This window comes from Sinocyclocheilus rhinocerous, unplaced genomic scaffold (genome assembly GCF_001515625.1).
Source record: "Sinocyclocheilus rhinocerous isolate Xijiao unplaced genomic scaffold, SAMN03320098_v1.1 scaffold1401, whole genome shotgun sequence".
In the NCBI taxonomy this organism is placed as follows: domain Eukaryota; kingdom Metazoa; phylum Chordata; class Actinopteri; order Cypriniformes; family Cyprinidae; genus Sinocyclocheilus; species Sinocyclocheilus rhinocerous.
In genome coordinates, this window is record NW_015637536.1 from 157481 (window position 1) to 173114 (window position 15634).

The 15634-nt window shown below is 40.2% G+C and overlaps 1 protein-coding gene across 1 annotated transcript in view; it reads left to right on the top strand.

Annotated features, from left to right (window-relative positions):
- ptprbl (protein tyrosine phosphatase receptor type B, like) overlaps positions 1 to 15634 on the top strand; it is a 36264-nt gene that overhangs the window by 10080 nt on the left and 10550 nt on the right. Inside the window, exons 6-21 of the mRNA XM_016563968.1 lie at positions 3094 to 3360; positions 3923 to 4186; positions 4321 to 4587; positions 7197 to 7460; positions 7586 to 7849; positions 8462 to 8725; positions 8850 to 9113; positions 9941 to 10210; positions 10301 to 10564; positions 10756 to 11022; positions 11199 to 11483; positions 12029 to 12307; positions 12391 to 12534; positions 12650 to 12914; positions 13224 to 13330; positions 13410 to 13515. Of these exons, the coding sequence (XP_016419454.1) occupies positions 3094 to 3360; positions 3923 to 4186; positions 4321 to 4587; positions 7197 to 7460; positions 7586 to 7849; positions 8462 to 8725; positions 8850 to 9113; positions 9941 to 10210; positions 10301 to 10564; positions 10756 to 11022; positions 11199 to 11483; positions 12029 to 12307; positions 12391 to 12534; positions 12650 to 12914; positions 13224 to 13330; positions 13410 to 13515 (3841 nt within the window). The remainder of the gene's footprint in view (positions 1 to 3093; positions 3361 to 3922; positions 4187 to 4320; positions 4588 to 7196; positions 7461 to 7585; positions 7850 to 8461; positions 8726 to 8849; positions 9114 to 9940; positions 10211 to 10300; positions 10565 to 10755; positions 11023 to 11198; positions 11484 to 12028; positions 12308 to 12390; positions 12535 to 12649; positions 12915 to 13223; positions 13331 to 13409; positions 13516 to 15634) is intronic.

Sequence of the window (15634 nt, forward strand, 5' to 3'; positions counted from 1 at the left end):
AATTCACACCGCACCGAAAGACACAGGCCAACACTGACAGTACAGTATGCCACTTCTCAGACATTCCAAGACCCGACAAACACCAATTCAACATGTTCAAAAGGCAAAAACAAGCGCCGACTAATGTCAGCAGATACCGACAGGTGTATACCGATCAGACAAAATCTAACAAACATGCTTGCTGCTACTGTTTGTGTCTGTGCAGTGTGAATTGGCCTTAAATGGTACACATTAGTACCTTAAAGTTACATATTATATATTATTATCTAACGTGTACATACAAGTCAAGTCAAGTCACCTTTATTTGTATAGCGCTTTATACAATACTGGTTGTGTCAAAACAGCTTAACAGAGTCAAACAGGAAAATAATTTGTCAATAATACAAGAAGACAATAGCAGTCATTTTCCAGCTAAAGTCAGCTCATTCATGATTCAGTGATGTCATCATCCAGTTCAGCTCTCTTCCAGTAGTGTCTGTGCAATCAGTCAAGCGTCCCCAACTAAGCAAGCCAAAGGAACCAAAACTCCATCGGTGACAGAAATGGAGAAAAACCCTTTGGAGAAACCAGGCTCAGTCGGGGGCCAGTTCTCCTCTGGCCAGACCAAACCAGCATGGTGTGGTTTAATTCCAGGCTGCAACACAGGTCAGATTGTGCAGAGGACTCAACCTGTGTCTTGTCTTCCTGTGGTCTTGTCCCAGTGGCCGTCTAGGAGACAAGGTCCTCACTGGGGATCTGTCTCTGGGGCTCATCTAGTTGTCCTGATCTCCGCTGACATTCAGGGCTGTAGAGGTCCTCTCTAGGTGCTGATCCACCATCTGATCTGGATACAGACTGGATCTGGTGGCTACGGTGACCTCGAAATAAGAGAGAAACAGACTAATATTAGCATAGATGCCATTCTTCTAACGATGTAGCAAGTACATCGGGTGTTATGGGAAGTGTTCCCGGTTCCGGTTGTCCTAATTAATGCAGCCTAAAAATCCTTTAACGGATTTGAATATTAGAAATGTGTTAGTGTGTTATGTGTACGTACACATACAGTACATCGGGTGCTGAGTACATCGGGTGTTATGGGAAGTGTTCCCGGTTCCGGTTGTCCTAATTAATGCAGCCTAAAAATCCTTTAACGGATTTGAATATTAGAAATGTGTTAGAACCGGGCTAATATGGTCATATTTCCTGGTTCTAGTAAGAACTCTAGCTGCTGCATTTTGGACCAGCTGGAGTTTGTTTATTAAGCGTGCAGAACAACTACCCAATAAAGCATTACAATAATCTAACCTTGAGGTCATGAACGCATGAACTAACATTTCTGCATGACATTGAGGGCATACAGTATTAGTACCTTTTGAAAGGATACCACCCCAGTGACAGTTTTTACAAAAAAAATTTCTCAGAGTGTAGCGACTGGTAAGATCAGCTAATGATCATTAACGGAGAGCTTCATTTAACTAGAAACCATTTACAACCAGTTACGATTATAAAATAAATAGATACAGAATGACATATATGGGCCATTCTACAGAATTGGTTCAAAGTCAGAGTTGGAAATATTTTGAAAACAATGTCTTTTTTCTCAAATTTTGTATGTATGCAAATTGTACAATATCCAAGGTACACATTTCTAGTAATTGTGCAGTTAATTCTCATTTAGAATTTTCAGAAAGTTTTGGAATATTTTGCCTCTCCTCAAATTTGTCACTACTGCAAAACACAATAATATATAATTTAATATGAAGGTTTATATTGACATATTAAGATTTTGTTTACATCTAGCTTGCAAATATAATTTATGCTATTTTATTAAAACATTTTCAGAGGTAAATAAAAAACAATTACAATTTTAACAATATTTCAAGTGTCATTTATGAGATTTGTTGTATTTTGAATCCAATCTTTCTTTGTAAAAGGCAAAAAGTTGATCATACTGATTTCAAAGTTAAGGATTCATTAGTTTGAATATACATTGAACCAAACACTATCATATCATCTTAGTTGATAATTCAGTATACTTTATTTTTGACAAAACATTCCATGTTTCAGTCGTGACTGCACATTTTCGGTAGTGACTGTGATGTTTTGGTAGCGACCACATGACATTACAGAATTTTAACTCCCATACTAAAACACTACTAAACAATACTAAAATACTACAAATTTGCATAACTATACTAAAATTTTGTTTATTTTCCCCAAAATAAAAGATTATGTGTTCCCTTTTGTCTCTACCGAAACAATGATGACATGTTTCGTTCGTGACTGTTTCGGTAGTGACAATTTTAGATACTTTTGAACCCTAACTCAAAAATGCTAATCAGCACATGGCTACCTAGCAGTTCTGAACAGTTTTACACATATAAAAACTAAATGATTTGGAATAACACCCAAAAAAGTGTGCTTAATTGCAGAAAAAAAGGTGTTCGGTAGTGACGTTTCTTAAAGTTACACAGATTTTTCAGACTTTTGAACACATTTATCTCAAAATGATGGGACCTATCTACTCACCCTGTAGCTATGAGAGAGACACAGGAATAATTCCTGATCATAAATGTAGGGTTGTAGTTAAAATCAGTCTCAGCCAATGGACAAAAACATGCACTGTTTCGGTAGTGACATGAAAACATGGGACACATTTTTTTTTACATTAAGTTTCATAATTTAAAAGGAAAATATAAAATAAATATTTTTTTAACTTCACTTTAAAAAAAAACTAAATAAAAAAGATATTTTTAAAAACAAAAATGGAATACAATTCAAAAATTATTTCAATATCATTTTCATAAGTTGAAATTTAGGGGTTAGGGTTCTCCCAATTGAAATGACCCAATAAATAATGATTTAATAAATATTAAGCTTATTGTGTGTTTCAATAGATAATAGGATCTTAGGAAACATCTAAGATATGAGTACTTAAATGCTTTTTAAAAGTGTTTTTGGGTTGTGGGACAGCAGTTTTCACCAATTCTGTAGAATGGCCCATATATGTATTTGGATAACAGATGATTCGTTGCCTTGTCAACCGATGGTTCATCGATACAAATAACCTGGGATGTGTCTTTATGAGTTCTTGTTGTGTCTGTTGCTCATCAGCACCAGGATGGGCGGCTCATCTCAAGCTGGAGGCCCTTAATGAGAAGACCCTGCGCTTGTCCTGGTCTCCTCCTGATGGCGACTGGGATTTCTACCGTATCCTGCTGTTCAATGGCTCTTCTGTGCTGATGAACCGGACGGTTGAAAGGAATCTTGTGGAGTTCAGCTTCACTAACTGGACTCTGATTCCAGGCCGCCTGTACAGAGCTGCTGTGAGTGTGGAGAGCGGGTATCTGAGCTCAACCGCAGGCTGCCACGGGAGACTAGGTGTGTTACTGATCAACTCATCTACTGCCGTGAAACTTGCAACAGTAAAACAGAAACCAACATGAAGCGGCCTTCACAAAACACAAAGTGCCTGCTCTAGTGAAAAAGAAGTGTGCTTAAATTGTATTGCATGTGCACTTTTACTGTACTTCAGAGTTTTTTTAAACACTGTACTTGCAGATAAAATGATATTAACAATGAAAGGCCACTTAAGTGTACTTAATGTAACGAGAAACACTTACATGACTATGATTCTTAACACACTTAAGCACATTTTTAAACAGTGCACTTTGTATTCATGTCAAGTTAAAATGAGACTCACTGTCCAGCCTGCTTCAGCACAGCTGCTGGTGATTTTTAAGTGATCTCGAAGAGCTGGTTTAGCTGCTTCAGGTGTGTTTGATTAGAGTTGGAGCTGAGCTCTGCAGGACAGTGGGTCTCCAGGAGCAGGACTGAAGACCTCTGGTTTGTGCACAATAAGACCAGGGACAGGGGACACAAGAGGCAGGGTAAATTGTGAAATATAAACACAGTTCTCTGTTTTTCTGCACCTGTCCATCAGCTCCCCGGTCCGTTCAGAGGCTGAATGTCCGTCACAGTACAGAGACCTCGCTGAGTGCTGTATGGAGCCGTCCTGTCGGCGAGTGGGACAACTACACCGTCCTGCTGAAGGATGAAGACACGACTGTGGACACATGGGCATTAGTCCATGATGTGCAGGAATGCAACTTTAATAACCTGATGCCTGGACACACCTATACGATCACCGTGACGACCAATAGTGGAGAAGTTCGGAGTAGTTCGGCCCTCGTCACAGGAAGAACCAGTGAGTCATTCAGATGTCCAGTGATGTGCTGCTGAGATGGTGGAGCTGCTGGAATGACTAGAGTGTTAATTAACTTTACTTAAAAACAATGTCCTATAATATGTCTTTATGAATAATCTTGTGTGTGTGGTCAGTCCCTGCGCAGGTCACCCAGCTGCGGGTCAGTAATCAGGGCAGCACAGACGCTCTGCAGGTGCTCTGGGACGGGGCGGCCGGTGCGGTGGATCTGTACCGCGTGCTCCTCATCCACGACAGCGTGGTCATGAAGAATGAAAGTGTGCCGCCCAATGTCACCTCCTACCACTTCCAGGGCCTGAGATCCGGCGCTCTGTACAGGACAGTGGTGACCACAGTGCACAGGGGCGACCTCTCACGCCAGACGGTGGCTGATGGGCGCACAGGTAATAGACCAAAAACAGAACATGAGGTGCATGTTATAATACATACAGGGTATTTATTAAATAAGAGTAACAGATGAGAGTGAAGCTGGCATGCCAAAAAATGTCCTCATCCTCGGGCCATCCAAGATTAGGATGAGTTTGTTTCTTCATCATTTTTGGAGAAATGTAGCATTCCATCACTTGCTCATCAATGGATGCTTTGCAGTGAGTGGGGGCCGTCGTCCAAACAGCTGATTAAAACATCACAATAATCCACAAGTAATCCACAGCACTCATCAGTTAACGGCTTGAGAAGCCAAAAACTGCATGTTTGTAAGAAAAAAATCCATCATTTTAAACTTTAAATCGCTGCCTCCGGCTAAAATACGAGTCCATATTCCATAATAACGCTTCCTCCTGTGAAAAGTCCATCTGCTGTTGTCTCTCACATCAAAATCCACCAACATTTTTGTTTAGAGCTGATTTGTTTTGGACTTTTTGGCTTGTAAACGGTGCTTGATCTGTGCAGATTTCTCTCCTGATTCAATACACTTTTTCACTGGAGGAAGCGTTATTAGGGACTATGGACTTGTATTTTAGCAATGGTTTGAAGTTAATAACGTCTTGATGGATTTGTTTATTAAAAACATCCAGCTTTTCGCTTCAAATACGTTAATTGATTACTTGTCAATTACTTTTATCAGCTGTTTGAACTTAAGTGTCTTCAGAACTTTGTACAGTATTTTTATTTTATTTTTCCTTGAAAAAAAATTCTTAAGGCTGTGCTTATAAGATTAACATGCTGTTAAAAAACATGCAGTGGTCCCTGTGTAACCTGTTTAATCAGAATCGTTTCTTCAGATTTTCTTCTGTGTTCTTTAAGGATGACGCTGGACTTCACTCTTATCTGGAGTTGCAGGAATGCTCCTGGAATTTTCAGGAAGCCTTGAATATGTCAAGGTCATTTGTGCGACTTCCTGCAGGGAATGTTGTTGTGGAGGGAGGATGTTGTTCTGTTCTGAGTGAACAATCATGCTTTAACTCGCCATTTTATTGGTGTTAACATAGTAACAAGCAGCTTGTCTTCAGAGGCGCTCATCATTCATTTAGACACTGATACTCCTGAACATTACATTTCTAAATTATTCACAATATAGTTTATATTAAAAAATGTAAACACAAGACTTTTGACCAGTTTTGGGCCTTCCCTCCCCACAAATCTATTTCAGTGTATCAGTATCTCTGGGTTGTCTTGATAGCACAGCTCTCTTTAGGATTTGCCACAGCATCTCATTTGGCGTAAGGCCAGGACGCAGGAAAATTCACATTTTCTTCTTTTTCAGCCCTTCTTTAGTTGATTTACTGGTGTGCTTTGTGTCCCTGTTGCATTACCCAACCTCCCTAAAGCTTGAAGTCATGACATTCTCCTGTAAAATGTCTTGATACACTTTCATTCATTGTTCCTTCAATGAATGAAAGTGTCCAGGTCCTGACGGAGCAAAGCAGCATTTGTCTTGGGCAAACATAAAACAAGCAGTACTTTTTTGGCAGCAGTGGTTTCTTTATTTAAGCTCACCTGTGCGATCCACACTTCGAGTCTCATCTCCTTAATTGACTCTATTTATATTTTGGAGAAGTCGTAACACAGTTTCCTTTACTTCTTCCAGCCTGCTCTGTCAATGATCACCCAATTTCTTTAATACAGTTTTGAAAATACAACTATTTATTATTAGTTTAGTCAGATTATGTTTGTTTTTAATTGTGACTTACATGAAGATCAGACGGATACAGAAAGTCAGATATAATTAAATATGTAATTAAATTCCCAATTTTTGCTGTGATGACTGGAAGTATGAAAAAGTTCATCATCACCCAGCATTACTTCACAGTTTGTGATCCATAATGTGCACGAACAGCTGCTTTGAAACAGTCTCTATTGTTATCATAAAAATAAAGATGACTTGACATAAATATGAGGAGCATATGAAACCTTCCACATTTTCTGTTTGCTTCCCTTTCCCTTCGCCAAACAATATTTATTTATATGCAGTGATTGAAAACAATCAAACAAACAAATAGATCACTACCATCAATCATGATTCTATTTTTCTTTATTAAAGGTGACATATCATGAAAATCTGACTTTTCCAGGTTGTAAGTGCTATAATCAGGTCCCCGGTGCATCTACCAACCAAGGAAACGTGAAAAAGATTAACCCAGTAACTTTGTTTAGGTAAGTCTTTTTCTGCAAGCGTCTGAGAAAACGAGCGCGTTTGATTTTGCTCACTTGGTGACGTGGCAAAGGGATCTCATTATAATATATAATGCCCCGCCCCTTAATCTGCACGTTTCCACCCATGGCACCATCATTTTGATTTGCACGAAAAACAGCGTGTTTCTGCTTCCGCTCAAAATAGGCATTTTCAAAATGATATGAATTATCTGTGGGGTATTTTGAGCTGAAACTTCACAGACACATTTTGGGGACACCAGAGACTTATATTACATATTGTAAAAAGGGGCATAATATGTCTCCTTTAAACAGTGTGCTGTGCGCAGCTCTGTGTTTTATTTTGACAGCAGTTAAGGTTTGCAGAGGTGATGACAGGCACATGTCGTGTGTTGATCAGTTCCAGCCGCAGTGAGAGACGTGACGGTGAGCAACAACGGGCGCATGGACTTCCTGAGCGTGTCCTGGAGAGCAGCAGAAGGAGACGTGGGCAGTTACTCCGTCACTCTGAGAGATCAGGAGAGAACCCTTCACACCCTCACTGTGTCTAAGTTCAGTACAGAGTGTGTTTTTAAGTCTCTGGTGTCTGGACGTCTCTACAACATCTCCATCAGCACCCGCAGTGGAGAGTATGAAAACCACACCGTGGTTCAGGAGCGCACACGTAAGAGCACTCAACAGCAGTTTGTTCGCCAGTATCTGTTACTGTAATGGAGAAGGTGATACTGCTGTGTATGCAGTGATTGTTTGCAGCTGGTTTTCACATTATTCTATGGTTCTGTACTCTAGAACCTTCCACAGTGTTGAACCCTACAGCCACACACATGGCTCGTGACAACCATCTAAAGGTGTACTGGCGGCACGCAGCTGGAGACTTTGACTACTATCATGTCTCCATCAAGCACAACAACATGTTCCACCAGAACAAGACGGTCCCCAAGAGTCAGAACGAATGTGTGTTCAGTGGGCTGGTACCAGGCAGACTCTACACTGTGATTGTCAGCACATGGAGCGGGAGATATGAGTCTAGTGTCTCAACTTATGGAAGGACATGTGAGTATGTCTGTGCTGGGTTACTTTGATAGCTCTGTAGTTCATTTTACTGTAGTTCTGTAACTGCTACATTTGTATAGCTTGTTGATTTAGTTTGCTGTTGTTCTATGGCTTTATAGTTTAATGTACTTCTGTTGCTCTGTAGTTCAGATTTCCGTTGCTCTGTTAATTTGCTGTAGTTCTTTCACTCTTTCTGTTCTGTAGTTTTCGGTTGTTTTGTAGTTTGCCACATTTCTTTAACTCTGTAGAATTCTTTACTATAATTTTGTAGCACTGTAATAGCACTGTAAAAAAATGTAGTTTTATGTAGTTATGTAACTCTGTAGGTTAGTTAACTGTAATTCTGTTGCTTACCACAGTTCTACAGTAAACTAAACCATAGTATTTTTACTTTACTGTAATTCTGTATTTTGGTTTAGTTATTTGGGTCTGTATAGTTTACAGTATTTATGTGAATGTAGTTTAATTTTAGCTTATGTGGCTTTGTAGTTTAATGTAATTATATCATCCTTAATTTAGTTTCCTGTAGGTATGTAGGACTGTAGTTTAGTTTCACCGCAGTTCTGTAGCTCTGTACGGTAGTTTGCTATTATTATTATGTTCTCCTCTCAGTGCCAGCAGGAGTGCAGAACCTGACGCTAGCTGACAGTGGCACAGAGGATCTGCTGGTGACGTGGGTTTCTGCTCCCGGAGATGTGGATCATTATGAGGTTCAGCTGCTCTTTAATGACATGAAGGTGTTTCCACCGATCACACTGACCAGCAGCACCAACAGATACCTGCTCTCTTCACTCACTCCTGGAAGACTCTACAAAATTGTGGTGTCCACCTTTAGTGGACCAAACCTCAGTGTGCAGTTTATCAAAGGCAGAACAGGTACATCTCACTGTTGCATGTGGACATCTGAGAAATATGGTGGTTTAAAAGTTGAAAAAAATTGATTTTTATTGTAGTTATCTTGCAAAGTCTTAAAGGTTGTGCTATTTTCAACATATTTCAGTTCCCAGTAAAGTGAAGAACATTCATATCAGTAATGCCGGTCAGAGCAGCAGTCTTAGAGTGAACTGGACGCCTGGACAGGGCGATGTGGACCGCTACGCTGTGTCACTGTCCCTGACGGGCGGTCAGGCAGAGGAGAAATCAGTCCCTAAACATGTGAATGAGATCAGTTTCCAGGGTCTATTGCCAGGACAGCAGTACATGATAACCGTTACATCAATCAGCGGATCTCTGATCAATAACAGCACAGCAAAAGGACGAACAGGTAAAGTAACACTTTCACTTATAACTATGTGAGGTGTTTTTACACTGTGTTTGTCATATTGTTGTCTGAGGCTTTATAAAAGAAATCATCAGGTCAAGATGATGCATTGGTGTTTTATTTTTAAGGTTTTAAACACACATGCCCCACAACATCATGATAAAACCAGTGTACTGCACTAAATGTAGGACTGTGTTTTGAATTATTCTGTCAATATAAATATTGAAATATTGTTTAAAGGGGTCATGAACTGCCTTTTTTTTATTAGTTTGTACTGTTCTCTGAGGTCCACTTATAATGTTATCAAGATTTTTTACATAAAAAAACTTCATAATATAGAAGTAATAGGCTATTTTCTGTCATGTTTTTAACCCCCCTCATTGGAGCGCTCTGTTTGGTGGATTGTAGACTCGAAAATAAACACCCACTGCTATGATTGGCTAACAGCTGTGCTTGTTTAACAGCCTACATCCTTCACAGATGGACGCTGCTGTATTTTAGGTTAAAAGCGCATAAATACTCAGTACATATCAAACGAACTGTAATAGGGTTGTTGACATGACGTGGCATTTTCACTGTCACACAAGATAACAATGAATATAATTATTATTGTCATTATTTAAAATGCAGTAAATTTAAACATTTCTTTGTCCTACATGGACCTGTTGTTATAAAAGCTGCCGTGCTATTTAATTTAAAAAAATTTTGAGCCAGAAAGAATTAGATTTCTCAGTTCATGACCCCTTTAAGCCTAAATATTTCTATTTCTAAATTCAGACAGATCAATATAATCCAGTCATCGGTTGCTCTATTACTCATTTCCTCTGCAGTTCCCTCCTCCGTGACTGCTCTACAGGTGGAGAACCAGCGCAGCACGTCTAGTCTGCTGGTGTCATGGCAGGCGGGGCGAGGGGTGTATGACAGCTATCGGCTGCAGCTGCTGGATGACAGAGGAACTCTGGTGTCTAATAGCTCTCAAACTGCAGAAGCCAGCCAGCATAACTTCAGACAGCTCACTCCAGGAAAAAAATATCGCGTCGTGATTCAAACCATCAGCGGAGGAATCAGCAGCAAAGATGTCATTACTGAGGGCAGAACCAGTGTGTAGATTGCCTTTTTTCAGTTTTAACATGGGGTAATACAGCAGATGAATTGGCCTGTTACAGTGTTTGAAAATGTGTTTGTTTTAGGTCCAGCGACTGTTAATAACCTGTCCATCTTAAGCAACACAACCACAAGCCTGTCGTTCCGCTGGGATCTGCCAGACGGGAAGTTTGATGGATTTGATGTTTTTCTGTATACTAGAGATGAAAGCTTGCATGATCAGAAAACGGGAATGGTGAACATGCAGGACTGTTCTTTCCAGAACCTTCAACCTGGGACGCTGTACAAGGTGGTTGTTCTGACCCGCAGTGGAGATCAGACCAATGACACATCCATCTGGGCCCGGACAGGTGAACAACACACACCAATTTGCCAGCACCCAAAATGTAGATTTTTGATTGTAGTTATGATACAGTTCAATGTCAGGCAGCAGTTTAACAGCAAACACAATCATTATATTCATCACAGTTTAAAATGAACAAAGTGAACAAATATTGCAATAAATGCCAAGACTTTAATCAATACCTTGTGTTTTCTGTAGTTCCTGCAGCGGTGACATTCTTGCGTGCCGATAGTAGAAGAAGCTATGAGAGTCTGTGGTTGAGCTGGAAACAGGCCGGGGCTGAAGTGAGCAGCTACACCCTCCTGATCTACAACCCTGATGGGACTCAACAAGCAGAGCAGAGCTTGGGCCCGGAGAGCAGAAGTTACACGTTTCAAAGGCTGGTGTCTGGACGACTTTACCAGGCTGTCGTCCTTACACACAGTGGAGATCTGACCAACAGGGCAACTACTACCGGCAGGACGGGTAAGTGCGTCATACAAAATAATACATGACAACATGAATTTGATGTGTTGACTAGATCTCAAAAGACCTTAAGATGGGTCACAGTTTCCTTCAATGTAACTTTAGAATCAGTACTTAATTGCAGTACTGATTTTAATCGTTGGACTGTTTTCCTTAATTTCTCTGATTTATTGTAGACCCTAGGCCACCAGTCTCATTCTCCTTTGGAGAAATCACTAACACCTCACTGGAGATCACCTGGAGCAGTCCAGAAAACACTGATTATGATGACTTTGACCTTCAGTGGAGCCCCAGGGACCATCTGTCTGTGTTCAACCCCTACCACAGCCCCACATCTGGAAACCGTATTCTGAAAGGCATGTACCCTGGCCGTCAGTACAACATCAGCCTGCGTACAGTCAGCGGTGCTGGAACCAACAACACTACCTACAGCTTTCCAGTCTACAGGAGCATCAGGACAAGTCAGTGGAGCACCAGACACACATGTATAAGAATCAGTTTATCAGTCGTCCCTACAGGAAACAGTATGTCCAAACCAGGCTTTTTAATAATTTAACCAGTATGAGACTGTATGAGACAGTATGAGACCACACCAGAGAGACTACTGGTCACCAGAACCATCTCAGTTTGGACAAGATCATAGTTTAGTAGTTTTACAGCAATCTGTCTGTCTATAGAGACTTGCATGAAGATGGCAAGTGTCTGTTGCAGTGGTTCTCAACTCTGGCCCTCGAGAGCCACTTTCCTGCTAAGTTTAGCTTTAAACTTGATCAAACTCACCTGCTACTTTCTAGTAAAGACCCTGAAGACCTAGATTAGCTTGTTCGGGTGTGTTAGATTAGGGTCAGAGCTCAGCAAACTCTACAGCAAAGTGGATCTCATGGACCAGAGTTGAGAACTTCTGATCTATTGCACAGTAATAAACCATTCAACTACAATAACATATGGCATTATCTGTAGGTACAGTACTAGTATTAGTGGAATGTGTGTTTTTTCCTGTCTTTAGAGCCGGAGCGTGTTCAGAGTCTGCACTGCCGTCCTCAGAACTCTACAGCCATTTGCTGTTCCTGGAGTCCCCCCGAAGCTGACTTTGACTCGTACACCATCGAGTGCTTGAGAAAGGACTCTCAGAGAATGGTGTACTCACAGCGCACAGTCAAAGAGAGCACCGTCTATCTGATCAAAGATCTGGAGCCTCATAAGCAGTACATTGTCTCTGTCAAAGTCATCTCTGACAGCATGACTAGTGAGGCAGTGATGGAGAATGTGGTCACAATGATTGACCGTGAGTTAGGACTTTGTGTTTGATGTAAATCATCAGATAACTTTCTGACAGTAACGTTTACTGAATAGTTCATGTTTTCTCAGGTCCACCTCTGCCCTCATCTTGCGTCGATGAGAATACAGTTCAGGTTACCAAGTCAACCATATTCTTCCAGTTCAACTGCAGCTGGTTCAGTGATATCAACGGTGCTGTGAAATTCTTCACCATCATCGTAACTGAATCTGATGGTTGGAAGACATTTTTCCTCTTTTTTTATGTTATGCACAGATATCTAAGCCAGATAATCTTGTCTCCTTACATGACCAAAGTAATACAATGATCCCTCTCTCTGGTTGGATTCAGACAGTGAACACCAGCAGCCATACCAGCTTCATCCTCTTCCCTCATACCTGGACTACAGATCCAACAGCTCGGTCAAAGCTTATCAGACCAGCTTCTTCCCCAGCCACTGTGACGAGAGCCAGAACACAGTGCAGGAGTTTGAGATTTGTCTGGGATCAGGCATGGAGAGTCTTGGAGGACGATGTGATCAGAAACCATCAACTGATGCATCTCAACGCCAGGCGATCTTCTGTGATGGGCAACTGAAACCCAAGACAGCATACAGGTGATGAATCTGATGCTACAGTCAGACAATAGCCTGTGCTGTCTGTTGCTGGTAGGGTGTTCTTACATGACCAATGTATCCAACATTTAACCAATGTATCAGGAGTTTAAAGGTTTAAATCTATCCTTAATCTCACATTTAGCCCTTGAACACATATGATTATAGGGTGCTCAGATCCGCATTCATGCCATTATTAAGAAACATGTGTAGGTTAAACGCCTTGAACAATGCAGCCTTTGTACTAATATTTGAGCTTGCAGTCAGGTAATTGTTGGTGATGTTTTCAACTGTTTGTCTTGTGATTCTCAGACTCAGTGTTCGAGCGTTTACACAACTTTTTGATGAGAATCATGAGGAGTTTCTCTCTCCGCTCTATACTGATACATACCTGTCCAAGCCCTTCATGACAGATGCAGGTATTACACGTGGCTTGACCATATTAAAGGCCGATTGGTAAGATGTGCTTGTTAATTGTTCATATCTGTGTGTGTTCAGAGCCATTGAGTGGGGTCATCGAAGGGGTCAGTGCTGGACTCTTCCTCATTGCCACCATGGTGGGATTAATTGTTCTGCTGATCTGCAGACAGAAAGTCCACAAAATGTGAGTCCTGTTTTACATTTTGCACTTTACTATAGTCGTCAAAAGTCAATATTTAGTACATCAAATCTAAAACTCAAATACAACATCCTGGACATCCCAGACCCCTTGCACATCTGACTTGAGGGGTTACTGATGATGAATTTGCATGTAGGTAGTGTTAGTGATGATGGGTTTGTGGCAACTGGCTAACGATGACGTTTTATGATAGGGCTATCATCATATCAAATCACTACACGATTATCTTGAACAAAATAATTTACAATACCAATGTTATCGCAGTATCTATAGAAATTTTTGAAAAAATAAATAATGCTATCAGTCAAATTCATCAACATTCAACATTTATTTAGGGTTTTCTCTTCTTTTTTTTTTTGCCAATGAGTTACACTCAAAACATAAGTGTAAGGAGGTGGATAGAGAGACATAACAATACAAAAGTGTACAATAAGAACTAACATCTAACATCTGTTTTTTTTACACAATGCAAAAAAAAAAACTTTTCTCTTTCATTTGTCATCTCCTTGGACTTGATTTTGTGACAGTAGTGGCTATACACTTTACCATCATCTTCCTCTTTATTTATTTTATGACAGGTGGTCAACCAGCGCTAACTGTTATATCACCACCTAATTTTTTGGAGTTTCAACCAGATAGTTACTGATGCTGGATTATTTGCAATATTTTTGTAAAAAAACTTCTTTCATTTGTCATCTCCTTGGACTTGATTTTGTGACAGTAGTGGCTATACACTTTACCATCATCTTCCTCTTTATTTATTGTATGACAGGTGGCAACCAGCGCTAACTGTTATATCACCACCTAATTTTTTTGGAGTTTCAACCAGATAGTTACTGATGCGGGATTATTTGCAATATTTTTGTATGCTTAGTATTAAGACAGTATCAATATTGCAATGTTTAAATATGTTTATTTACATCGATATCAGCATATTGCAACAGTTCCCAAGTCACGTGGCCAGGACCAAGATGGCAGCTTAATGGAAAAACTCAGAGTAACCGTGCACAGTTTAATATAAAAACCCTTAATATACGCTTTTTAGCACAACATTGGCGTTTATAAGTCAAAACCTTCTGTAACTAAACAGTGTGACATCTTTACTCGAGGGTGTAAGACCAGCGTAAAAACAACCTTGTCCAGTGTACCAAGTGAAGTGGAAGCTAACCACATGAATAGCTTAGCTGAAGTTTTAAATGAACTGAAATCGCTTCGAGCAGAGATCGGAACAAAGTTGGATAATATTGACACCTGTCCGACCGATATGGCGAACTCAATGGCTGTGCTGGAAAGCAAAGTGTCAGATGTAAAACGATATGTTTCTTCCAATGCAACACGTATCGAGGAGGCTGAAGGCTGCATTCACGATACAGAAAAGACACTTGAAAAAACAGAAGCTGCACTCGACTCGGCCATCAAACGAATCGCTTACCTCGAATCAAAGACGGATGATCTGGAGAACCGGGGCAGAAGGAAAATCCAACGCTTTCCATGGATTCCAACATAACCCTTGCAAGCTGAGAGTGCTACACAATGGCAAGATTTCAACGCAGCAAGAAGCTGAAAGGTTTTACAAAAGCATCTTACAGCCAAAGTAGAATCTACTGTTGAGTGAACTGCAGAGTTAAACCAACATGTCATAGAAATATTTGATCAGCTGTAGACAACAGCGGACAATCGAGATGTACAGTAGGAGTGAGTTCAAAACATTCAAATACATTTTAGCTGATGGGGGAGGTGTTCTTTTACATTCTATTTATTTATTTATTTATTTTCTTTCTTTCTTTCCTTCATTTTATTTATATTTGATAATATACTAAGATAGTAATTTATGGAGAAAACAAAACTAAAAGGTAGTCTTGATATTAAAATTACAAGTTGGAATGTCTGGGGAATGAGAAAATTGGCCAAACTGAAACAAGTATTGAATAGGATAAAATATCTAAAATCTAAAATAGTTTTTTTTACAATCACATTTGATTGCATCAGATATCCATTGCTTGAGTAAAAGATGGCCAGGCCAAGTATTTCATGCAGCCTTTAGCTCTCATGCATGGGGCGTAGTTATCCTCATTCGAAGAGCACTGCCATTTCAAGTTACGAA